Genomic DNA, 27,474 nt, shown 5'->3' on the forward strand with positions numbered 1-27,474 from the left:
TTAATTGTATGGAAAGAACCATAGCATCTAGTCTGACTGCTTATATATCACAGCCTATTGCATTTCCTACAGTAACCACTGAAAAGAAAATAGTAACTTCCACTTTGAGCATACTATTTGGATAATCATATATCCCAGATAGGCATTCGTCTTGGTTTAGACACATCAATATAGAGAGAATTTTCATTTTTTCTTTGACAGCTGGTACCAAAGCTTTTTTCATTAAAATGTTGTGCTTTCATTCTTAATGAATTTTCCTGGCTTTGGCTTATACAATTTGATCTCTGCTTAATCTCTATTCTACATTAGGCAGTCATTGGGGGTTTTTTGATCTTTTTTAAATGAGTAAAAATCTCAACACAAAAATAATACTAGAGGTGAGAAAGGTTTACCAGTGTGATTATAACAGCAAATCCTTCCTAACATAGCCCATAGCTTCCTAACATAGCTTAAGACCTGAGTTCTGAAGTTTGAATTGGAGACAGCAGGGGAAAGGGAGTTTGGAACTCCCCATTCCCACGTGTGGATAGCCCCAGCTGCTCTTCCCCTCGAACTCCTATATTCCCAGTTTTTGATTTCTGATGTTTTTTCTGGAAGTAAAAGAATAATGATGGTGATGATAATCTAATAAATTGGTTAATGAATATGGAATAAATTGGCTAATGAATGCTGCCCTCTACTGCATCAGCTCTAGGGTATGCATAGGTCTAGCCTGTTTACAATTAAAGGCAATTCTTCCTAATTCAAGTGGCAGAGAGGCCTGTTACAGCAGGAAGAGCTGGGTCCTATCCCTGCTTCTGCTTTGTAACCACAAATTTGTTACAGTACTTTACACATACTGCTTTCCATTTGTAGACCTCATAGAAAATAGTCATCTTTAAATATTCCCAGCTTTACCCCTCCTTCAGAATATGATATACCACTGGGATTTTCTTATCTTGTTTAAACTGAAAATGGGCATGGACTAAGACTGTCAGTTTTGGTTTATCCCATTATAGTTAAAGTAGCAGCCTTTAATCATTACCAGCAATATTAGTGCCACAACAGTGTTTACATCTCAAATATGCTTCTAATTTTCCCAGTAAAGGCAAATTGTTGGTGATATCTTAATGTTTTTTTAGGTAGCTAATGCCAAAATGCAAGGTTATGATCTTGATCTGAATATTTCCCAGATGTGTGGTAAGGTGAAAGGTGGAACAGCTAACAGAACTTGACTTCCTATCCGTGTTAGTCTAAGTTAAGTGAATTCTAAGTCAGGCATAATTAGAGAATGAGACCCCCAGAAGCCTTCACCTTCACAACTGTTTGAGATGAAAGCTTGGTGCTTGGGTGGATGTAACATAATCCACATGTTGGAAGAGAAATCAGAATCAGCTGTCACTGTCTTCTTGTGTATGTTTTATAGTGCCCCATTAGCCACCACCTTCTCAAAAGTCAGTGATCTTCTCCGAGCTTAATGCTTCTAATTCATTTATGGTGGAATCAGGACCAGATTCTGGATCTGATGTCAGTTCTACCCCAGTGACTTCCACTGAGGTTTTAGTTTCCGTATGGCAGATCCAGTTTTGGACAAGGTGGTTGATAGAGATGGACTCTAAGGCTCCTCAGCCATGGAAGTCACTTAACTCTTTTCCAGGACAGCAACATCAGAGACAACACAGATACCAGAAAGAAGACATAGAAAACTTAACAAAACCTTTAACTTGGCTCCTAGGGTTTGGACCAGATGACCACCAAAGGCCTTTTCCAACCCAAATTATTGTATGAATTGAAAAGGCGTTTAGAAATATTTTCTATATTGCACAACACTGGAATTGTTAAGCAGGAAATCAGAGATTGATATTCAAATAATTTTAGATAATTAGGAAAGTTTGCTCTTATTAAATATTGCATCCTCACTGGATAAAATACTGAAACAGATAGCGGAGAACTGTTTCAAGCTTTGCTATTATTGTGCTAGGTTATTGCAGTGAAGCAGTGTTTCCTGAATCAATGGTGTTTACTGGCTTCTCAAACTGATCCCGCTGGCTCTGATACCTGACAATCTGGGAATGAGGGTCATGCTGTTTCTGGGTATTATGTGTGCTAATATGTACATAAAGGGCAAATGGCATTCAGGGCCATGTTGACAGGTAAGACCCTGCTTTTAATGTACATGATGAAAAATATTTTATGAAGGCAGAGTGGGAAGACATTACAGAGAGGTTCTGTAACAAATCCATCAGTGAATTGCTTTAACCTGTTTGTTACTAAAAGTTCAGCCAGGTTTCTTGAAGAAGTCAGTCTTCTAATAATTTTTGCATCTGCTGGAAATTTTCATTCAGGTTTGTTAATGAATAGATTGGAGTTTTCGTGTAAATAAGGATTTAGGTCTTATGAGATAATAGTTAAACAGTTAGAGAAGTCACAAATTATTAGTTCTATGCTAAGAAAAATGGTAGACTTAATCAACCACAGGCCACAGATCTGCAAGAATGTTTTATGTTAGTTTTCATAGCTATTTATATTTTGTCAGAAGCAGCACAGAAATAAGGAATTACTGAAGTATCAGCTGATAATTACAGTATATTTGGGACAGTACTGATCACTGACTCTACATGTTATACCTTAACTTAAGAAAAAGAGATAAAGCTTCATAAATTAGAGCATACTGCACACTAAAATCTTTCTATTTCTGAGCACTGGACTTAGGTTTTTTGAGCAAAAAATGGTGAACCAGCTGAGAATTGGGCCAGTCTCATCACTTACCGATTCATCTGACATCTCCTGTTGAAACGAGATTGAAGGAGGAAGGATAGATCTTGCATAAACTTAGGTTAGCCCATGGAAACTTCCAGTCTTCCTGAGTGCAGGTAGTCTGGCTCAATTTGGGAATGTGGCCACAGATCTCCCTTTATGTGCAAACAGCACTGGAATTGCTGCATTGGAAATCAGAGATTGATATTCAAAGAGGTAGACCAATTAGAAAGGTCTGTGTGATTTCTGAGGTCAGTGAGCACTGGGTCATGTCAGCTGACATTTGCAGCAGTGGCACTGACAGCTTTGAGATCCTTCAGGCAACATGCTAGAACTCCTTGCGCCAGAACTGTTCCACTTTGATACTAGAGAATTGAGGAGGTAGTTTGCCAACTGGGATTTCATCATCTCTGTCTTATTAAAGATTTTACAGAGTACTAGCTGTTGCTCAGTATGTACGTGAAACATATGGGACTTGGAAATTAAATATCACCGGCAAATAGTGTCAGTAGTATCTTGATGTTACTCTGTTGTCATAACAAAGGAAATATTTGTCATATAATTTATATCCTGATACAATTTTTTTTTGATCTTTCCTACCAGAGACCACTTTATTATGTTCTGCTTTCTCTGAGGGCTTTTATTTTTTCATAGGCAGCTGACAATGCAACTGGTGGGACTGAGTGGGGTCAGGCAGCCCAATTGCTTTGTAGTTGCATGGAAGTGAATTATGATTGTGCAGATGCATGACAATAGATTTAGCAGTGTCTTGTAACTGTTGATTATTGTGTTAGTTTATACACAGCAAGGAGCTCCCAGAGCGTGGTCTTGGCACACAGAGATTTCAAAACAGCAAAATGAATTAAGTAAATAAATAGACTGACAGTTTAAAGGCAGCCGCTGGGATTCTCAGTTGTATGTTTCAACTTACTCTTTTTCTATCAAGTTGTTTTGTTAGTTTCCACCTCAAGGATAGAGAAGGAGATTACAGTGTGGGCTTGAGGGGAAAAAGAGACACCAGGAAAATGATGAATAGAAAGACAATAATTCACTAGGGTGTGCAGAGGAACATGGACATTAAGAATCAAATTTTCAGAAGTGGTTCTGTTATATTCATGCTTTGCTTGGTAGAATACTTGTTATCTATGAGTTTGATTTGCGAAACGAGTCCCACAAATCTGTAAGTCTTGTAGGAACTCCAGCCAGAACTCCAACTTTCAGATACTGAATCCCAAGTTCTGTAGGATTTACTAGTATGCAAGCTTGTTATTTTATGGGATTTTTTTATAGTAGAGGTCCCTTCAAATTTCAGTATAACAAGCCTAGTAGCCTAGTATTGCTGTCATAATTATGCTTTTCTTTACAGAAATAAATAGGTATCTCATTTCTAAACACCACAGACTACAGTGTTCAAATAGTTTCTAGGAAAACAAAAAGGAATTATAGTTAGTGTTACATTTGATCAGATATCAATTAGGATCAATAAGCACAAACCTGCAAATGAATAACAGGGGGATGACAGACTTAACGTTAACAATTTAAAGGCAATAACTCTCAAGTTTATATATGAGCTGCAAAGCCAATGCACTGTGAAAGAATTTATGGTCTTGAAGTTTTGGGGAGCAAAATCTGAAAGATCACACTCCTACTGTCTCCTAAAGCTACCACATATCTGAACAGACCTCTTGTGCCTCCAGGGCTTTTTAATGATTCTTTGCATTTCTTCTGGGATTCCAATACATTGGTTACAAATGCCATACAGTAGTTCTGGCTGGTTTCTATGTAACCAAAAGTCCTGTACTTCAGAACATCAGCTGCACACCATGCATGCTGTTAAGTCTCTACATTTCTGGCAGTGCTTGACTTCCTGTGCAAACACTGTACAGAATACTGCTCTGTAGCATAGTTAGTGCAACATTTGATTGAATTCTTGTATGTGGAATCACAGATTTATAGGCTTGGAAGAAATCTCAAGAGATAATGTGGTGTGTCCTCTTGTCCCACAATGTACATGTGGATGATAGCTATTATCAACTCTGCTGGACACTTTTATAACCTGTTCTTATGGGCTGCACACACTCCAAAGCATCTTTAATGAATAGAGAAGTTTTTACCACCCTTATTAAAATCTTATTGTTCTTCATATCCTCTTTTACTTTTTTGTGCTGTTGAGCTAATTATTTCTGTTACCTCTTGCATGGAATATTCTCTTCCTCTTTCCAGATATTTTAAAAGTATTTGAGAGTTACTGATATGCTTTCTCTTCCCAAACCTCCTTTTCTTAAGATAAACAGAGTGAATTTATTTAGCTTTCCATTGCAAGTCATATTTTCTAGACCAATGGCCATGCTGGTTGCCCTCCCTTGACATATCTTGAATCGAGCACAGAACCCAGATTTCAAGTGTTGGATGATGTGGAAAGACTTTATTTTGCATTTCACACACTATATTCATGTTCAGATGTGTTAGGAAGATGTTTGCTTTTCATGCTGTTCACTCAAGCCCAGGTTGTGGACCGCTATCCACCCAGGCACTTTTCTGCAAAATAGATATCTCATTCTTCGTCTTCCTTTATTGGTGTCTCCTCAATGCTTCAATCAATTTTGGCAGTGAATCATTGAGAATGATTCTCTAAATATGGTTTTCTAGGTTATTTTTCATCCTACTTAAAATACAGTTTTATATGAAGCTAGTGTATTTCTGATAATGCGATGTGCTAGTGTCAAAAGCCTAACTACATAGCTCTTTTCACGATATTACCTGTTACATTGTCATTAAATGAAATTAGATTTAACAGAATTTGCTCTTTACAACACTGTTGGCTGTTTCTCTGCTTTCTTCCATTTCTCTATGTAAGATTTAAAAGGAGAAACTCCACTGCTTCTGACTAAAGGTCAGTTTGGTTTCCTGTGTCTGACAGTAGCAGCAGCAGAATATTGAAGAGGAGAAGAACAAGGATATAGTGATAACTGATTATTATTATTATTATTTCATAGTGTCCATCAGTATGCAATTCAGACTAATGATGGTACCTATTTACTTGTTCTAGGAACTCATTTTCAGAATTAATTGTTCTGATTGCTTTTCAGTGCATGTAAACTGAAATCCCATGAATGACGGCAGTAGTCTAACAAGTGTGAAAATATACTTTCTTTTGTTTTAAATATCTAGCCAATAATTTCATTTGAGATTCAATACATAGTTGTTCCTTCTTCACTTTGACAAGGTTGCCTACAATATTATAGATTCCCCCTCAAGCCATTTCTGTGAAGCCCTATGTTTTAGGTATTCCTCAAACAACAGTTAATCCTTACTTCTGATCATGCACGTTGTCCTTTCCTGCAGCTTTTCCAGTTCTACTCCATCTTTTATGCTTGCATTGTGTTCAAAATGCCAGCACAGATGTATTTAAACTTTGTTGCTATATTTTCCATTCCCTAAGCATTCCCTATTCCTGGCCTGTACATTCCCAATTTTTGTTATGCTATTTTAAGACTAAGAAGTGATAGCTGGGCCATAAGCAATTCTGTAACACATTCCATATTTATGAACGTAACTACTTTCCCTGTGTGCACCACTTCTTACAATATTCACCTACGTTGAATTTTATCTAGTATTTTATTGCCTTGTCGGGTTGGATCCTGAGATTCTTCTGCAGTTACTTCTAGTTCCTTCAGATTTCCAGAATAGTTTAGTATAATTTGCAAGGTTTGTCATGGCATTGCTGTGGATCATTAATTAATATATTGAGTACAGATGATGCCAGGACTTCACTAATTACTTTCCCGAGAAAATTAGTCACTTTTGTTCCCTATTTTTAACCCATTTCATATGTATTTATTGTTATCTGTACATCAGCTACACAACATGTATCCTAGAATATAATTGTGGAGTTGGTTCATTCACAAGCAATAAGACATTTTGCATTGATATTTGTTGTCTAGGCCCAGGCAGTACAAGCAGCACACGCACCATTGCTCTGACATTGCTTAGAAGTGTCTGTCTCGACATGCAAAAGACAGAAATATGGCAGCTCTGTTCTTCAGCGGCTCATCACCATAGGTGTCGAAGGCTAGGTCTACATTGTCAACTAACTTAGCTTCCCAGGTGGCTTTTGGATCCAGCACTCCTGACCCTTCACATTGCACGTTAGTTCACGCATAGCTTTTTTTTTTTTAACACGAACTATTTCCTCCTGAGATGAATCTCACAGAATTCTCAGGGTAGTTTACTGCAGGAGCCACTACTAAGAGGGAATATGGACAAGACCAAGACAGACTTGGTTCCTTTGGTTTTATACACTCTCATGCCAGGTTCTGCAAGAGGTTGTCTACATGACCTTGGCACTGGACTCTACAAACAGCACACTGGTGGGCTGCCACAGTCGTCATAATATGTCAGACACTCAGAATAGAAAAACCACAAATATGACTGAGGGCTATGGGTAAAGTCTCTAGAGGTAATAGCCTGGGGAAAATTGAACTGAGACTCTCAGAGATGCACCAGACCACCCTAGGAGGTGCAAATATGGTTGTTGGCCAGTTGTCACCAAATGGCCTAGGGGCTGGGTGCTCTTTGCAATGTCAGACAGTAGTGTAAGCAAAGGTGTCTCTGAGCCTGACATAAAAGTACATAGAGAAGATGGGAGGTTCTTTGCCTGCCTTATACATGTCCCCTGACAAGCATTCTGCTGGGATCCCAGCAGAAACCACACTCTCTGATTGGTTGTCAGTGGTTGATTGGGTTGGTTGGCTGATTGTGATTTTGTTCTGTTAGACTCCAGTGAGCAGAACCCCCATTTAAATAAAGAAGGTTGAGTAGAAAAGCTGGAAAGAGTATTTCAAAACTTTTGAATTATATTGTCTGTTAACTGTCCCAAACATAGTTTTGTATTTATGCAAGAGACTTAATGTAGTTAAAAGAAAGGGAAAACCAAAAAGATTTCAGCAACCCAAACTAGGGAATCAGAGTTTGTGGAAAAAGACAAGACATGAGGCACAAGCATGTGCAATTAGATCACATAATCCTGTGTGCAAAACATGCTTGTTAGCTGTTATCCGAGGATGTCAGCAAGGGAACAGTATAGAAGGAGACTTGAAGATAATGAAAGCAGAAAAGTGTGAAGTGATTGTGCTCTGCAGATCAGCCTTTTATGTTTCTGTGCAAGATTGATGATTCTGTCATCCTGCTTTTTGATGAGGTGTTGAATGAATGTTTAAGAAGACAGCACTTATCACTGCTCATCAGAGTTTAAAAAAACCTGTTTGTACTAGAAGACTGAAGATACCAGGTCCAGCTAGGTTAGAAGACAGTCAAGTATTAAAGATGAAAACACTGTGAAAGACATATATCAGGTGCTTGCACTGTAGCGGGCAATAGTTTACATCTGTATGCAAGAGTACAGACCTTGTTACTTGCTTTAGGAGTTCAGCATACCTTTGATGATGAAAGAATTGTACAGAATATGTAAGAGAAAGTACATATCTAGCATGAAAAAATGAGAAGCTGATCACAAAGCATTATAACAAGAATAATACAGTTATTGAATAGTGTCTTTTGATTGGTTGTAATTTAGGATGAATGAAGTACACAGAGTTATTTATGTCAGAGACAACAAAAAAATGAATGGACAGAGCAATGAACTGTTGATTAGAGGTGACTGAGTTCTTTCAGCTGCTAAACCATTGGCCTTAACGTCTTCCCATATAGTAACAATTTGCCATTAATTTATCTTTAATTACTCCCAGACTGTCCAATACCAACTGTTATAATTATTGTGTCTTTCAATAAATATTTTGTCTGAAAAAGTTTAGACAGTAGTTTGCTTGCAAAGTAACTGGTTATGAGCTACGCACAAGGGATGACAATTGGTCATCTTAAATCACATACAACACTGACCCAAAGTATGTAAATATGAATATTAGGGTCAGAGACTTGCCTTCTATTTGATCACATCTAGATCAGTTAAAAAAAAGAATTTGTGAAGAAGAGCTACAAGGGACAAACAACAGTTAGGAATTTTAAGATATAGTGAAATACTGTTTGCAGTTCTTTTCTTAATACTGATCACTCATACCATACAGCTGACCTAATCTACATTTCTAATGTGTGTTTTGTTGCCACAGTCATTATAAAGTTTTCCTTTAAAAAGTTGCTATTATTATGCAATACTAGGAATATTTGTGGCATTGTAGAAGAAAACTGCTGAAAATGTTGGTAAGTAACTGCCACCAAAGATAATTATGTGAAAAAGAGTGGTCATTATACTAATCCAGGGCTGGTCTTGCATTATAAACGTGTGGATCCCATATTTTAAAATACCATGGATTCATTTTACCCATATGAGACAAAGACAGACATCAACCATTAGAATCAACAACTAATTAATGTAGTAGATTACTGTGTTCAACTACTTTCTGATTTGCAGGGAAAACATTAAAGCATCCCTCATTTTTCAGAGAAATGTAGCAGTAGCAGGATGCTGCTAGGAACTGTACCTAGTCATGGTCCCTTAAAGAACTTTGTGATTTTTATTTGTTTTACTCCATTACTAGGTCATTATGCAGATTTAGGAGAGGATCCTACTTGCTGCAAGCAGTGCAATGCACATTGCCAGGCTTTGGGGTATGGTTATGCTCTGACTTTCCTGTCGTCTACTACCTTCCACAAGAAGATAGGATTTAAGACTATCAAATGAGAGACCATATTTTTCCAGTCCCATTGTCTTGCACAATGAGGAGTCAAGTTGAGATCCATCATAAGAACAAATGAGGCCCAAAATTAAACAGAACTGTTGAAAGAAACTGTTGTCTCATTTTGTTGTGCAGCTGAAGATACTTAGCTGGAACAACAGCTACAGTATGTGTCAGTCTCAGTAGGAGGCAACAAACCTGTCATTTGCATAAAGATTGTTGACAGACAAGTAGCAGAGGCCATCTGCAGCATGCTGAGTTTCATAAGTATCACAACTTCCACACAATGTCTCATAGGGATACCTTTTTTCATGTTTATACACTCTCTGACTGCTTTAGCACACAGGCTCCCTTCCATCTGCTCATACCTGTCAGGGCCTAAGTAGCGATTGGCTCAATCTGGCTATAACCCATGCTCCATTTGTGAATATATGTACTGTATCTGCTAGAAGCCCCTGACTGAGCAGCAGCTGACTGCCTGAACAGTGTAGACCTGCCTTTCCTGAGATTACAGGTGATGGACACCTACTTCTTCTGGCAGCCACCATGCATTTTGACTGTTTCTTCTGCAGTGCCACTGCCCGTGTATTATCCCTTCCTTGCCTGTTGGGACAGGCAATAAATGGAACAGCCTTAACTGCATCCAGTTTCTTTCAATTTGCAATTATTCACTTTGAAGCTTATTCAAATGATAAAATGCAGGAGGTGAACATAAAGATCAGGAATGTGAAAGATAACTCAAGATTTCACCCAGGTTGAAATATGCAGCTCCACACACCCCTGAGAAAATTTTCTGAGCTGTACTAGTCTTTTACAAGCTTTCCATTCTCTTATGTATTTCTGTGGAGATCTAGAAATTTAAGATTTGGCAGAAATCCTGAGTGCCTGGTCCTGTCTACTAAATGGAAACATATATGGACTGCCAAGTTTCGATTAGGATTTGGATTGGGATCCAAGTTTTCTTATAAACACATGAAGTAATCTTTCTGCTCAATTCAGTACCCATCAGGCCTTAGTTAGAACATCAGTCCAGTCTTGGGCACCTCACTTCAAAAAAATTAGCCAATTGGAAAGAGACCAAAAAGAGAGCAATAGGAGGTCTAGAAAAAATACACTACTAGGAAAGACTGCAAAAACTTGGATTGTTTAGTCCTGAGGGGTTTAGGTTGATTTGTTTTCTATTGAGAGTTATTTCCAAGTCAGATCATTCCAAAGATTTTGTTTATAGTGCTGCTCCACAAACAGTTATATTTGAAGGGTTGGTGAACTTCAGCACAGAGGCAGGAAAAAGTATCTGGGGGAAGGGTGAGCTGAATCTCCTTAAGCCATCTTTGTCAAGAGATCTAACAAATCGGATAACCCTGCCTCTAACCGTATATACTTTGTGGTGGTGTTTTATTTTCTTTTTTCCTCTTGGCCTATGAATTAGTACCATTCCTGGATCCATATGAATTGCCAGTTATAACACCATTCCAGAAACAGATCAGATAATGAATTCTGACATGGTCTGTATCTAATCTTGCAATGTTGGGGTCAAGCACACTGAGATATTCAGACCCTTATATTTTCCATCAGCATTCATGTAGCTGGCTATACGTCTTCCTGTCTTGGCTCAAAGCATGGAGCTCAAGAAATTTGAGCTCTGATTAGCAGAGCCAGGGACAGTTGGCTCTACCTGTAGCCACCCAGTCTTCACAGCATGACTTAAATCCATGTGAAGGAAGAAAATGTGTTTATTCTCCCTCCTGCAAGATAGTTCCAGCACTTTGGTTAATCCGATGACATGCTTGGATGTTAGTGATGAAAGTGACAGACAAGGTGTCCTTGGGGACAGATCTGAACTCAACTGACAGCATACATGTGTCCTCAAAGTCACTTCCTACATTTTCTTTGCTTGAGTTTAACCCATCTAAGTTTGGACATTTAACACAAGGAGTGACGGTGTTTAGACCTGTTCTTTGGAGTTGCCTTCTGTCACTGACAAGAGGGAAAAATGTAGGTTAACTGTGCTCCTGAATTGTTTCTGTTAGATGGCAGGATGTACACTAGCTAAACTGATTCCTGCCATTCTTGTAGCTAAACCTAAATTCCTCCTTTGCTAACCAACAGCTCTCACTATTGCATCATTAATGAGGTTCTCTCCTGCCATGTACCCTACTGCTGCCTTCCTTTCATTTACTTGGTCTACAGAGGACCGTTGTTTGAGTAATCCTTGCTCTGCTCTGAAATTAAAGCCATAAAAGCAGTAGATAAGTAGAGGAGAACCGGTTTATTTTCCTTTAATCCCCTTGTGGGTCTGAGAAATTACTGTTTTACGTGATCTTTATGCACCGTGGAGATTTCACATATTACGCTGATACTGTGCTAATGCAGGAAGGCTCAGAGGTCCTGTTCCCACAGCCTTCCAGAAGTTTGGATACATATCTTAGGCTTATCCAAATACACCACATGCGGGGATTGGACTGGAAAGCTCATGGGACATTCACATTTTGGTTGTAGCTGATCTAAAGATGACACATTAGCAGCTTGCTTCGAGGCCTTTCAATACTTCTGATTTAGAGCAGACAGGATGGAGGTCTCAGAAAATATTAAATAATAATAAAAAGCACCAAACTGATTTTAACTGTAACTTTTAGTTTTAAGTGAGAGCTGGTTATGGTTCAGACTGCTTATATGAGTTTTACGCCCATAACTGTGTCATCACAGATTGTGAGATTTGTATCTTAAGCTGCCTTCCAAAACCAACCACAATGTCTGTACGACTACATTTTAGTGGAACTACTTTCCTTCACTGAAAAGGTTCCAATGGCTTAGCCCATCCTAGTTTCCTAGGTTTGTCTTATCTTCTACTACACCATCTTCCTCTTTCTGTTGTCAGTAATTCTTATGCAAAACAAACAGAATATAAGAATAACAGTATAACTTCTCATTTGGGGATATTTTCAACTTCCTTTGCATAGGTGTAAATGGTGAAACAGAGTGGAAACCGAGTCAGTGGCCTCACACTCTTTCATGACCACATCCAACCAGCCTTCTCATTTCTTCAAACCACCCTTTTTCAAGCCATTTACTAACAGCAGCTTTTTCAACTATCAAATCTTTAATGTTACGCCGTATCACCAACTTTGTTTGACCTAAGCTAATGCCAGTCAAGGTACCCCTTCAGAGAAGCTTCCTGGAGGGTGCACAAACCAAAGTTCAGAAAGTCAGTTTAGAGGAATGTTACCAAGTTCTGCCATCTCCAGTGACCCACAAAGAGCAGCAGCTGCCTTTACAGACCCAGCAGCTTCTTGTAACCATTTGGGAAACCAGAAAGTTTCAGAAACTCTCAGTCATCATCACATTCCATACAGCTGAACTCACTCTTCGTCTGCAATATTTCTGTTGACAAAAGAAAAGGCAAGGGAGAGAAGGACTGCCTGTGATTGCCACATATATGGGATAATCACTGAAAGGAGAAGGAAGATGCAAGGTGGTCCTTCAGCTACATTAAGAGGACTTCAACTAGGCCTGAAGATTTTTAAAATGCATTTTAAGATGTATTACGCTAATGACACAGCTACAGAAAAATAGTCACTGCCTCACACTGCAAAGAAGTTGTATTTGATCCCAGAATCAAGTGGTTCTCATTGCAGGGTGTGCTTGTATTCATTGCAGTACTTCCTTGATAATAGATCTGATACTCTGTCAACTCTGTCAAGTTGTCTTTCCTACAAATTGCTAAACATAATTTCACTCAAGTTCTAAGATGTTTTGTAAATTTGTTGTTTCATATTACCAGCATTTTTATAAAAACAGAGGACATTGGAATTAGCGTACAGAACTATGTAAGTGCAATTTTTCACTTGTATTTTTTATAGTCCCTCTGTGCAGAGCAAGATAGCCAGTCAGCTTTCTGTTGCCTTGTCATTTCTATAATGATCACTTTTATAAACTATAAAAATACAGTTTATTTAAGTTAAATATACTTGTTTTCTACTGGGAATATGTTTCTAGCCTTTGGGACCTGTAAAGAGAGAACACGCATAGCTACAGGGCACATCTCAAGCTGATATTTAAAATGTTTCTAACTATAATGAGTTGGAAATGGTTTGGGTATTGAAAACTATGCTTTTACAGTGGATGTGGTCAAAGGGGATTAGTTGTAATTGTTGAAGTTTACAGAGTTATGGCTATAAAATCATAGCATGCTATCTGTTTTAAAACCATAATGGAGGCCACAGCATATTTTTTTTTTAATTATTTTCTTTTCCTTGCCAAGTTCCTAAAAAGCATGAAACCAGAAATGAGTTAACTGCTAATGAGAGTTTTCCCCCCAAGAATATTAATTTTTTGCAGTGCTTATTATCAAGCCTAATTACAATTACAATTATATCGTGGAAATTATTTACTTTACAGATTTTCCTGGAGTGAAAAGTTTTAAGGCATGGAAATGACTGAGCCCAAGCAGTGTTATAAAATCAGATACAAGGAATTATGCTGAAATGCCTTTTTTGTTTCAGGCTTCACAGAAAAGAAACATGAGCTCCAAAGAGAAGCTAGCATTGGTTGGCGTAGGAAAATAACAAAATTAAAATTAGTTGGACGATTTATCTGGTTTTTGCTTGATAAAATTTACTGTCTTTACTGAGTTAGGTTGGCCAAGCCTCTAGAGATTCATTTTGAAAACTTGAGGAGAGAAATGACTCCCCAGATAACTGAGGAAGTAGTAAATACAATACCTGTCTTCAAAAAGGGACAAAACAAAGACCTAGAGACAAGTCAGCGTATCCTGAGAAAAAAAAATCTGAAAAGTAATTTTTAAATATACGTTTGTAAACACCCAAGAAATTATCAACCAAAAAGAATTAATCAAAGAATTAATCAAAGAGTAGTAATACTAAACTAACCTAATTTTCAACTGTGATGAGATAAAAATCTTCATATTAAGGAGAGAAGCAATAGATACCATGAATTTGGAAGGACTTTTGAAACTCGTATCTCTACTGATATTCTCTTAACTAACATCAGTAAGCAAAATCTAAGTGAAAGTTTTACAGTATGGAAAGCCATACTCAAGAATTAGCAGTTTTTCACTGCCAATCTGAACAGTGGCATCAAGTTCCACCAGAGTCTCTTCAAGGTACTTTCTAATCAAAAATTCATTAATAACTTGAATGGAGGAATTAAAAACATGGTTATAAAAGTTGCTGGACATATGAAATTTGGAATAGTTGCAAGTATTTTGGAGGACTGAATAAGAGCTCAAAACAACATTGATAATAGTGCATGTGTGAAGTAAGACAATTTAATTAGGAGTAATCAAATTCACAACTGTAGAATGAGGAATGATTGCTTACATTTGTTCCATGTGTCTGAGAGTGATAGATCACAAATCAAACATGAATCAGTATTACCATATTACTGTAAAAAAAAGGCAGTGTGAATAAATAAATGTATGAGTATGCATATATCTTTTGCAAGAAATATTAAAAGTTCCTTCATGTATCAACATTGCTGAAATTTCAGTTAGAGTATTATGGCCATACTGTGGGTACAAGTACAGGAGTGTTCAAAGGTCTAGAAATCCTGAAAGCCTTAAGGAAAACATTGAAAAACTGGACTTGTTTAGAGAGCAAAAGCTGGTAGGTAGATAGGTAGGTGTGGTAATAACTCCTAAATATGTACAAAGGTTTCTGCAAAGAAAAAAAGATATTCTTTTCCACGCTAGTTTACAGTTTAAATAAGAATTAATGGGCTCAAATTACAGCAAGACCATTTAAATTGGATACTAGAAAAATTTTCTAATGTAGATAGGGGGATAGATTACCCGGGAGGTCATAGAATCTCATTTTTTGAAGATATCTGAGAACAATCATCTCTCAAGAGTAACTTTCCTAAGGCCAGTGAAGTACCCACAGTGGTCTGGCATCCTTTCAGCCATATTGTCTATGATTAAAAATAGGCTGTTACCTCCAAGCCTGCAGCAATTGAAGAACATGAAATTTTACAGAATTAATCTTGACAGCCCATAGAAATTGTATTTTTTATAGGAGTATAGAATTCCAATAACAGCCCATGACTCTACTACATAACCCTTGAGGAAAATTTTTTGTGCCCCCAAAGAAGTCAGGTTCATTAGATGGTAAAAACACTCCAGTTTTAAGCTTTATACTGTATGTCTCATTTTCCTTTTTTATGCATTCCTGCCAAATTTAATAATGACTCAAGAATAATAAAATACATATTTTCACCCTTATATCAAAGGCATTTGATTTAAATGCAGTACATTTGAAAGTTCTGAAAAGTCCTTATGGCTTCTGCTTGTAGATCTTTCAGATGAGTTGATGCTGTCATGCTGACTTTTGAAATTTGTGTCTATGTCACTGACGTATGAAAATAAGGGTGGTGAAACACTGGCACAGGTTGCTGAGAGAGGTGGCAGATGTCCCATCCCTGGAAACATTCAAGGTCAGGCTGGGAGGGGCTCTGAACAACCTGATCTAGTTGAAGATGTCCCTGGGAGGTTAGACCAGACGACCTTTAAAGGTCCCTTCCAACCCAAACTGTTTCGTGATTCTTGATTCTATAGGAAGATTCCTATTGCATTCAGCAGATTTCTTTCAAATTCATGACAAAATCTCCTCCTGAGAAAATCTGTAAATAATAATGAAAAATTTGCAATCTAGAGAAAAGCTGTTTCCGTGCTTGTAGCCAGCAGGTAACTCCAATGAAGTCTCTGGGGCGTATAGAGAGTTATAGAGATAACTATCAAATTAGGTCCCTGTTAGCCAGGGGATATTAGATGAAGACTGTTAAATTCATTTGAAAGAAAAACAGCCATTAAAATGTCCCATTCTCCCTGCAAAATACTGCAGAGGTCAGAATATGCAGAATTGTCACTGAAAATTATGCACTGAAAAGTGCATAAATACAAATACCAATTCCAAATACAAAAAATACACTCAGTGAGAATCAATGTAGGATCGTTGGTGACGATATCAAACTGATAATAGTTCTGAATTATGCAGCTGCCTTTGGCTCCAGTAAAATGGCCTCGCTAGGTAGAATCAAACTAGTTACTCTAGATATAATGTCAATGTAGTAACATTTCTCCTCATGACCTCCTTTTAGCTGCCCTACTGGGGAATATAATGGAGTGTGAGACTGCAAACAAACTTTACCAGAAAAAAATGACTGTATTTTCATGAATTATATAAATCCTTCTGATACTTTAACTTAAGTATGGTACTGAAGAGCAGTGTATACCACTGAAGTGCAGAATACTTAAAATGAATTAATTCAGTGCAAGTGTCTTATTTAAGCAATGTTCTCTTTCAGCTACAAGTGTAATAATCAGATGAAATGGTCTAATATGGTGGTATTGTTATAAGGATAATATGACAAAATATAACTCAGTTTTATCCATTTCAACGTGAAAATTAATAATGGCAATAATATTATGCCAGTATCTTTTTTTTTTTTTTTGATTACCACTGTTGTTAGAAATTGGTTCAGTCTAGTATTACTGGTGCCACAGTCTGGCTTACAGCAATTAATTTCTGCAGAAAGAATTAATTAAATTCTTCTCATCACTTTTTGGCATGAAAAATGCAAAAAAACATGTAACTTGTAAAAAGGAGTGGGCGTTGTGGCAGTGTTTGCACCACATTCTTACCCTCTAATAGCTTGTCATCCACATAACTTAAGGCACTCCACTCAAGTCTGTTTGATTTTGAGCACAAATACTTCAGATGTCCCATGGGAGAGAAATATTCAAGACCACTGCTCTGTACTAATGCAGAAAATCAAGAAAGCATCTTTGACTTTGCTTTGCTGTGAAAATGAGCAATTTTAAGAGTCATAGAAGCAGAATAGACCTTGGCTGGTATGGACTCATTGATCTGCTTGTATCGATGGCATGGCATTGGTATATTTGAGCTAACTGTCAAGACTAATTTTTCTTGGGATTAGAGAGTATAATTCTCTTCATCTTACATATGGAAAATGATATATGGCACCCTTGCAACAGTAGACAAGTTAGCCTTAAACATAGGCCAAGGTTCTTAACTGATTCTTCCCTCACATTTTCTGGGTCTTTCTAGGTTACAGAGTTCCCTTATGTAATAGCTCCTCTTATTTCTACCTAAGCACCTTGTGCTAATTCTCAAGCTAACATTACATATAAGTAAGTGATGGAAGTTAGAGTTTTCATTTAAGTAACTGGCCATATCTTTGCTGCTTGGCAGTAGTTAGGCAGCTCTAGATACCAGAGGGGCCTTTGATGCTACTGAGTTGGATACCATTGGTGATAGAGGGAGCAGATTCTGGGAATTGTTGTTTTTACCACTCACAGGTAGCAGACTTGCAGTGCTGTATGTAACTGTGCGTTTACTCTGTTTGTTCAAGTCTGGGTTCCAGGCCTGGGAGGCAATTCGTGTAGAATTGTTCTCACATGGCTGTAAGGAGCCCAGTGGATATTTGGATTTTCCACAGCACGGGTGAAGTTTTCTTTGCTTATATGTGCAACTACACACTTAGCACTACTGATACTGATACTATGATTTTCTGAAGGGCTTTACTAGATCCCAGACCGACTCTTGTTTATCTTGCAGTTCTCACCGAAGTCTTTCTCATATGTAAGGGCCTTGTAGCTGTGGCTAACCTAATGCTTCTTGCTAAGTAAACACAAAACCTCTGGTAATTGCACTGGAATTTATATATGCTCATATCAAAATTTATTTAGTTTATATAAGTATAGAATGTAATATATAAAAATGCATAATATTTAAAAAAGCATATATTAAAAATGCATCCAGGAAAGGCCACCTCTCTTTTCTCGTCAATAAAAGGAGATTTTCATGTTGAATTGCCTGGTTTGTTGTTCTCTCTCTTCTTCACTGCATATCGTATGTCATCAGGTTTACTTCCCAATAAAATTCAGCTATTACTTTTTCGTGCTTGATTGACAGCCACTGCTCAGCTAACATCAAAGCCTGTACGTCTAGTTACAGAACAGGTAGCACCCTCACTGAGTTGCATAGACCAGTTCAGTAGCCATATAGAATGACTCTTGCATTGTGTAAAAAGCAGGCTTTTAAAAAAAAAAAACTGCAGTGAAACAGCTTCCTTCTCACCTCCTCTGCACACTAAGGTGCACACGCTTCCACAGTCTGAACAGACTGCATTCAATTTACAGGGACAGAAAACCAACATTTCCAGAAAAAGCACTGAATACCAAGTTATACTGTTGCCTTCTGTTGGTGTGTTGTTACCATAAGGAATTTTTAAGTAAATGAAAAAACATTTATATTTTCCAGTATAAACCTGCTCACACAAAAAGAATAGAACATATTTAGGAGGAAATTATTTGAGATTCTTCTTTTTTTAAGCAGTTGGCAACTCATCAATGTTTTTTCAGCTGATCTATTTGTCACATTATTTGTTGGCTTGACCTAGGATGGTCTTCACAGTTTCTCAACACTTTTGCCCCTCCTGTAATTTCCTCATTAGTGATCAATGAGTTAAATGGGCTACTGTTCTGACTACTTTAATACCTATTTTAATATCAAGAGCAATGTTGGAGCCAGGCATACTACCTGAACAAACCATTTAGAAGTTATTTGGTTGGAACCATATTTATCCTGTATTAAGAGAAAATGCCCAAACAACATAGCCATCCAGTTACTCTAGTAATAGCTGAAAAGGGATCTCTAAAGTCACTGTGTCAGTTGTAGTAACTTTTACAATCGGTATGCTCTTGGGCAGAAAATACAGAGATGAAAAGCTCTGTCTCCCATTATTGGCCCCTTGAGCCATCCGGTATTGCAGATAGAGTTTGTTTTCAAGAAAAAAATTAATCATATTTATTACAAGCAGAGCAAAATGTTTCTGATATCTGAAAGACAAAGATAATGTGGCCGCTAGGGTTAGTCTTTCTATATCCCAAAATGTCAACACACTTGCCAAAAGTGAATTTATTAGCTCAGTGCAGCTGACAGATTTAGTTTATCTAAATGTCCTACAAGGAATAAATAGTTTACCACTGGTTTGGAAGATTGGTCTATATCTAACATTCTATTGACATATGCTATAGATTTAATTTAATGCTGTGGTTCAGATGTCTCTTCTGATAAATTTTAGTAAAATCTATGCTAAGAAGAATGGATCTGTTTCAGTATTTATGGGTTTAAAATGCAGGGTTAGCAAAGGAAACATGTTAATTGAAACAATGTTTGTGTATATTCTTGGAAAGATTTAGAGAATTTTGCTAAAATTTGTTGGTCAGTTGGTTCCAACTATTAGAAGTTTAGTATTTTTCAGTTTACTGTCTTTTCTATTGTGAGAAAATCCTCCAATGAACTGACTAAATGGCTCATTTTTTATTTTTTAGGCATATTGGAGATAACATCTGTAGAAATTGGAGTTGTGGCAGTTAAGTCCATTAAGAGCAACTATTATTTAGCCATGAACAAGAAAGGAAAAGTCTACGGCTCTGTAAGTATTTCTTTACCTTCCTAATAAATTGCAGTAGTCAGCATAGTTCCCTCTCTTACCTACTGAAAACCTCCCTTGTCTGTGTATTACTACTAATTAGAGCTGAAATGAGCTGTTCATCAAAATATCATCCTCTGGTAAACCAGCAGCCCCCTTCTCCACAACTCCCTGGATTTTGTTAAGCTCATATGATACCAAAGCAGCTGCTAGGATTTATCATGCTTACTGCTTCAGTCAGGTTTCTCATTAAGTAATGGCCAATGGAGAGGGTTCTAGAAAATGTAATCTTTAATGCTGTTTTTACTGTTTTTCTGCAGTACAATCACATTTAGCAGTAATTCTGGGGGGAGGATTAAGGGTACCTGAAATCTTGGAAACTTCAGTTGACGGAGCAGACACATCAAATTAGCAAACTATGACTTCCAAGAAGATTTCTAGAGTAACCAGCTTTAATTAGTACACAAGATTATGGGCATTATAGAGAGATATAGACATATTTTAGCAGATATATACGCTTTGACTGAGCAGAATTTGGGTATCATTTGAAAATTGTCCATATATGCTCTATTTGTGTTTGTGAAAGTTTGAGGTTACTGATACTTTCAGGGGGGAAAACAAAACCAAAAACAACCTGACAACCCAACAAAACCTAGTAACTATCCAAATATTTTTAACAGGAAGCAATACGATCTATAAATCTGACTGGTAAACTCAGGTGTACCGTCATACATCCGCATGATTATACAAACATCAGCTTGTTCTGGTATTACATCTGTCCGTGTTTTTAGTTTTGCAACTTTTTCCCAGTTCTAGTGAGTTTGAGCCCACATACATGTAAACATATTGAAGTCATCTGCAAAGGTTATGAGCCAATCTTCAGATTGCTCGGTATTCAAAACATCCATAGGCTTTAGAGAGAGCAGGTCCGGGGCTGCTGAAAATGTTGAAGTAGTGCCAATCTCAACTGAGACTCAAAGGACTTGAAGTCATTTAGCCCTCTTTTTTAAGGAAGCATTTCCATGGAGTGGGTTCAGCTCATAGAAACTGCATAAGCTGTCCTCCCTCATCTGCACTATGGCTAGTCACTCCTGGTTCAAAAACTAATTTCTGACTTTCTAAACTCCTGGGCAGTGTCAAAGAATCATATAAACGAAAGACCAGAACAGAGGTATGTTTCTTGAACTCTTCTAAATGTCGATTTTAATTTCTAAAATTATATTGGTCAGAAATTCAGGATAAGCAGTGTTCAGTCCTGTGCCATTGACAGGTACAAAGATATACAGAGTTGCTGACAAAGTTACTGTTAGTCAGTTAAGCTACACTCATTGCTCGTGGGTACGCTTCTGTACGTATGTGAAGGCATTCGCATAACTCACCATCTTCAATTCACACATCTCAATTTACAGCATTTAATGTAGTCATCTTTGGTGGTCTGTCCCAAAGCCTGAGGTAAGTATTCCTAGCCAAGTTGTTAGCCATGGCTGGTTTGGTGAGAGCCCATCCCAACCCTAGATACACACAAAAGAAGTCAAAGCAGTTTTCATGCATCATAGGTGGAAACTGCTGCCATAAGATTCGGTAATTCATAGTGTATTAGAAATTGTGTTGACAGGAGGATTCAAATGTGGAAAGCCTTTTTTTAAATTCCAGCTGAGATAATTTTTCAATATTCACATCATAAAATCACAACATAATGACTTATCAAAACCTATTCCATAATACTTCGGAGATTTAAAGAATGCTTCTGTTATTATTTTTCCCATCCTCCCAAGATTTGCAGTTAGACTCATATTACTACAGTGTGGCAGCTTGCAGATGGATATGAAAAACAGAACCAATAAAAATTGTAAAAACACTCTTAAGCATGTGCACAATAGACATTGGTGCAGGGTTATGCTGAAATTTGTTTGAAATGAGCAAAGCAGTCTTGGGCTAACACTCAGACCTCTGCCAATAAGACTTCTTAACCACATTGCAACATCATCTGTTCTCTCTGTATTATCTAAGAATAGAGATAAAAGTTTGGATTCGAGTACAATTCTGCATCTGGGAAAACAAGTCAAGTAAGACTGTTTCTATGTTTATCAAATACATTTCCATTTGACCAACTTTGATTAGAATTAGGGAGCAAAAGAAGACTCACTTTTTGATTTCTTTAACAAAATAATCTGCTGGCATATAGGAGAAGTTACTGCAGTTTAGAATTGTGGTTGACAGCCACCTGTCTTCTTACTATCTTGATGCCAGAGGTGGCATATTACAGCAAATGGATATTAAATTATCTAAAGGTAGCTTTGTGAATACAGGCAGTATCAAGGGTCATTTTATAGAGAGTCTTCTCTTGATAGTGTCTTCCCCAAAAGTCATTGTTCAACTAACTACTAATCCCAAATTCAAAGAGCATTTTGAGTTACAAATTGAGCTTGAATATGTGCAATTCTGGTCCAAAAACATAAGCATGTGTTCTGTGATCATAGCAGCAACTAAGTAAAACATTATTATAGACTCAAAAATTCTTAGTGTATCAAAGTACTGAACATGAACTTTACGCAGTTTAAAAATTGTAATTTAAATTAATAGGAGTGGAAAATATTCTTATGCCCTTTTTTACTAATGTGAACAGTTTCTATATTTTTACAAGATGAATATCTAAGGATTTTGATCATAATAAAATATCACTGAAATTCTTATCTGTACCATGAGAATTGTTTTACTATTCAGGCATATTTCTTGTCTTGTTTGTAGACACATTAAAATACAACATATAATTAGTATATCATACTCTGAGCTTCTGCCTGAGCTGAGAAATAACATCTTATTTTCTGTTAATATTCGTATGTTGTGTGTTGTATGTTGTAAATGTTCCACTTTCAAAAGCCTTCTAAATGGAAAATAAGTAACTTGATAAAACTGGGGTTTTTTACATATTAGGAATTACCTGTTTGTAAAAAGAAAGCATTTTTGTCTTCAAAAAGAGCAGATCTGAGTAAGAGTGCGTTTAACATTATAGAAAAAAAATACTCTCCCCCTACATGCTTCCACATGCTTGTATTTTTTACTCTTTCTAACAAACTGTCAACTGGTTCTCCTTTAAAAATAGAAAAAATTAGTCCCTGGTACCATGAAGAAAATTGCTTTCAAGTTTATTTAGTCAATAATATACAGGATCATGCATGATTCTTTTTTAGGCTGAGCCCCTCTTCAGGTCAGCAAAGTAAACAAGCCTCACATCCATTGCAAGAGCAACATAACAGTGACTTGCACGCATCCAAAAAAGCCCTTTTTCATGGCAAATGTGGTGTAAAGGATCTTACTCTAAATAAGAAGTAGGCCTTTGCCATGCATATTTGTGTAACATACGGTATCAATAATCTGGTTCAAGATATTTAAGGTTTGTATTTGTTAGAACTGAAATATGATGAATGTTTCCAGGACTGCTACCTCATACTTTGAGTTTGTGACTGAGAATTTGATTTAATAACACACAGGACCGTCATTTCAGCTGTGAGTGAATTATATAAATTCACTGCTATAATTATGCACTGAATAATTGATTATGTCTTTTGTTGCTTTCACTTTTTGTAGTCCAACTGATGCTGCTTTAAAGGTTGTAGACATAGTGAAACTTTTCTTTAAATACAGAGTGGAATCCTTAAAGGGTGCCACATACAAAATACTGAAATCTTCCAAAACATTTTTAGAAATTATTTGCCTTCAGTATGCTGCGACTCCGAAAGATTATGTTTATTCTGAATTGTGTATTTGTTTTCTTCTTTTAACAGAAAGAGTTTAACAGTGATTGCAAGTTGAAGGAAAGAATAGAAGAAAATGGGTATAATACATATGCTTCCTTAAATTGGAAGCACAATGGAAGGCAAATGTTTGTGGCCCTGAATGGAAGGGGAGCTACGAAGAGAGGACAGAAAACAAGAAGGAAAAACACTTCAGCTCACTTTCTTCCAATGGTAGTAATGTCATAGATGAAGGAACTATTTTATTGATGCAGTTGAACCAAAGGCTCTTATGTCAAGAATTTTTGGTAATCCTATTGAAGAGTAAATGCAAAGAAATAGCGCAGACATCTGCCTGTTTCAAAAGAGAACAGGGAAGCCTTTGAAGGTTTTGTACTCATTGCTGGCACTTGAAATACTTTTATTTAGTTCAGTGTCATATTTTATAGTCAAGATACAACCTGCATCAAAGGGGATGAAAGTTATTGCCAGTGTGAACAATTTTTTTTTTTTTTTTTTCCTGCAACAGAACTTAAAGGACATGAGACAATCTGTTGCATGATCTTCATGGGGAATGCTATTTATGGAATACTAACTCATATCAAAGACCTTAATTGCTTGTTCAAGCCTAATGATCCAATGAACAGTTAGACATGCAAGCATTTACTGGAAGCACTTGGATCATATGCACAAATAATGACATTTCTGGCGAAGCCTTGTGGAAGAATGGGATAGAATTAAGAAATATAAGCAAAGTAGTGTAAAACTGTTCTAACAAAACGAATAGTATGGTTTGCTTATATTTTCTAACTTCATTTCTTTTTATTTCTCTCTAAGTTATTTATTTAATAGGATGTTAAATATCTTTTTGATTTGAAATGTTTTCCTCATTTGCTTCTTTGCTATTTTCCCTTTTTCTCAATACTTCACATTGAGGTTGATAGGATAAAATGTCAAAACCTCAGAAGTACACTGAGAATAGGTATTAGACAAGGCTTTAAAGGCAGAATTTAATGTGTATAATCCATTTTTTTCCTAAACTGTCTTGCACTTAAGCAAAAAGACCAAACAAGCAGTGCTTGGATTTATGGTATTGGGTGTCTTTATGTTGGAGAATTTTTTTTACTTATCAGCACTCAAGAACAAACTTCAAGAAATACTTTGTTCAAAGGGTCTTTCTGCTATTTTGAAATTGAGAGAAGGGGCCACATCTGTACTTGGGTGTCAGTGCAGCTGTGTGTATATTGATCGGACTGATTTCAATTTGGAGCTAAGATCTAATGGATTGCAATCACTGCAATATTCTGCAGCAAGCCTTGGGCTGGAACCTAGATGTGAACAGCCCTATTAACGTCTCTGAGATTGCAAATGTTAAAATTATACAGTGTGTAATTCCCAAGTGTAAAATTTGGCCTCTGAAAGGTAAGTAAGAAGGCAACATGGTCGTTCCTGCACTTCTTATTCAGTTAATACCAGTTAAGTTGCCCGTTCAGCGCATTTGTCCTTGTTATCACCTTGTAGAATCATGGGCACATAGTGGGAGCGATACCCAAGAAAGGACTGAGGAACAGGAGATCCAAAATCGTGCTCATGCATTTATCAGAGATTATTACTCACTTTTATATTATATATGAGAGCCAACAAAAAAGCTGTGCTGGTATCCAGCTTTAGCATGCCTTTCATATCCATCACAGTAACTGAAGGCTCAAAATACATAATATCCAGCACATTTTTATGAAGTGTTACTAGTCCCATGGCTTAACTTGAGCAACTGCAGTATAACAAAGTTAAGCATAATATGAAGTCTGTTCAATTAAAGGTACATAAGGTTTGTTTTATGTTTTACTTTACTCTGTAATTTTAGAGAGCTCTGGATAGCTCACCAATGTAACCATATTGAAATTCATTTTGTTAGAGCAGATAAATAGAAAACAGTACATCAAACAATTTGTACCACTGTCTTCACATTGTATTCCACTAAATAAATAAATAAGCCTTTGCAGTGTCTTTAGTAAGAAACAAAAGTAGTATAATATTATTTTGTTCTAAATACTTTAAGTGATAACTATGAGATTATATTGATGCTGCAGTTTTATCTTCATTATTTCTTGTTGTGAAAAAGTTGGTTTTATTTTTATTGTTTGGAAACTGTATTTTGGTACAAACGAGAGCCTTGCTTAATGTGTCTTTTTGAGAATGTTTAACCTCTATAAAGGCTGGTGTTGTTGGAATCTTCTATAACTTATTTAAGTCAATGTTTAACCAGCACTTCATTCTTAATCTGTTATTTAAATCTTAGCTGTTTTTTTTTAAAAAAAAAAGCAAAAAATAATAGCTTTCCCATAAAATACAAAATGGTCAGATTGTATTTCCTGTCCTTAAATAAAGTCAACTGTTTTAAAACCAGGAAGTTGTTGAGAGACAACATTTTAGCTGGTACTTGACATTGCATTTCATGGTACTTTATCTACATCTTTCTTCTTCACAAATGAGACTTTTCTAGAAAGGGCTAAAAGTATTTCAGATTTTAAATGTAATTGCAAGTCACAGCAAAACTTAACTACCATGATAAAAGCAAGTTTCTCTTTAAAATTTCTAATCAATAACAATTCTGTGATTCCATGATAATTAAAACTGACAAGACATAATGAACCACCCGCAGTGAACATTTAGTGTGAGCTTGGGTGAATGCAGTATTGGATGACCACTTAAAGAACATTTAGGGTACAAACAAAATTCTTTTTTGACAAAATTACTTAGATGGCTTGGTCAGGGGAGGGATTATGCATAAATAATATCATAGTACTGAAAACATGAGGCTGCTCAGCGGCCAAAGTTGGGAAATAGCACTTTTCCAAAGTGAGTCAGGAGCTCATGCGACATGAATAGTGGTTTCTGAAAATTGACCAGAATTAAAAAAAACCAAAACCTTGAAGGAATCAATGATTCCTGTGTGTTTGGTGTACTGAAATACCCACTGTAGTGGGAGCAAACTGCAGACACTCTATCTAGAGGATCACAGATCCTCAACCATGAGCTAAAAATGTATAGTATGTTTAAATAAAAACAATAAAATGTGAGGAATAGAGAATAATAGTATTGTCCTTGTTTGTTTTATTAACCTGAAATGATACTGCACAATAAAAATAAAAGGGGGAAAGATCCATTGTACTATGTGATCTACAGTTTTGGTGCTGTATAGCTCCAAAACAGAGCAAAAATCACTTGAACATTTGTAAGTTACTTAAATTTCTTTCATCTGGGAGTCAGCTATCTCCACACTAATAACAACCAAATGCTTTAGATTCTTCCTGTAAGTATTCAAATCCACCTAGTTTATACAGTGGAAAAGGCAATGAATTTAAAGCAAGCAAATTTGATGAAAGAATGAAGGGATTTAGGAAGAACAGGTACTCACATTTTTAAAGTAAACTTTAGATAAGGAAAAATAGTTACATTTTATATAAGACTTCATTCAACACATTTCAGTTTATAAAGTTCACTAAAGGTTAGTAAGCTTTAGTAATACAAGAATACCAGTGTACGAGCACAACTTTGCCCTGCTGTGACTGATTGTCTCTATTCACACAATCAGTTGTAACTGCTTCAAGGATTGATCTTGAAACTAATGCATGAAGACAGCCCTCTTTTGAAGTATCAAGTATCATTATTTACTCTGTGAAGTTAGATTGTGGGGCAGAATTCATTCTCCTAATTTCCTATTAAATTGGAAAATGAAAAGTACAATATATAACACAAACACATTTTCTGCTGCAGCTAGTCAATGTGTGATTATTGATGGTATTTTTCAGAAAAAGCTTATTGACTGAAACAATTTC

At 36.6% G+C, this 27,474-nt stretch overlaps 1 protein-coding gene across 4 annotated transcripts in view; it reads left to right on the plus strand.

Annotated features, from left to right (window-relative positions):
- The window catches only part of FGF10 (fibroblast growth factor 10), a 78,031-nt gene extending 51,990 nt beyond the window's left edge, over positions 1–26,041 (plus strand). For all 4 annotated transcript variants that reach the window (XM_014964813.1, XM_014964814.1, XM_014964815.1 and 1 more), the window contains 2 exons: positions 19,801–19,904; positions 23,687–26,041. In XM_014964813.1, coding sequence (XP_014820299.1) covers positions 19,801–19,904; positions 23,687–23,884 — 302 coding nt within the window. In that variant the 3' untranslated portion in view covers positions 23,885–26,041. The remainder of the gene's footprint in view (positions 1–19,800; positions 19,905–23,686) is intronic.
- Positions 26,042–27,474: the final 1,433 nt, after the last annotated feature.

Source organism: Calidris pugnax, unplaced genomic scaffold (genome assembly GCF_001431845.1).
Source record: "Calidris pugnax isolate Ruff unplaced genomic scaffold, ASM143184v1 scaffold273, whole genome shotgun sequence".
NCBI classification, from domain to species: domain Eukaryota; kingdom Metazoa; phylum Chordata; class Aves; order Charadriiformes; family Scolopacidae; genus Calidris; species Calidris pugnax.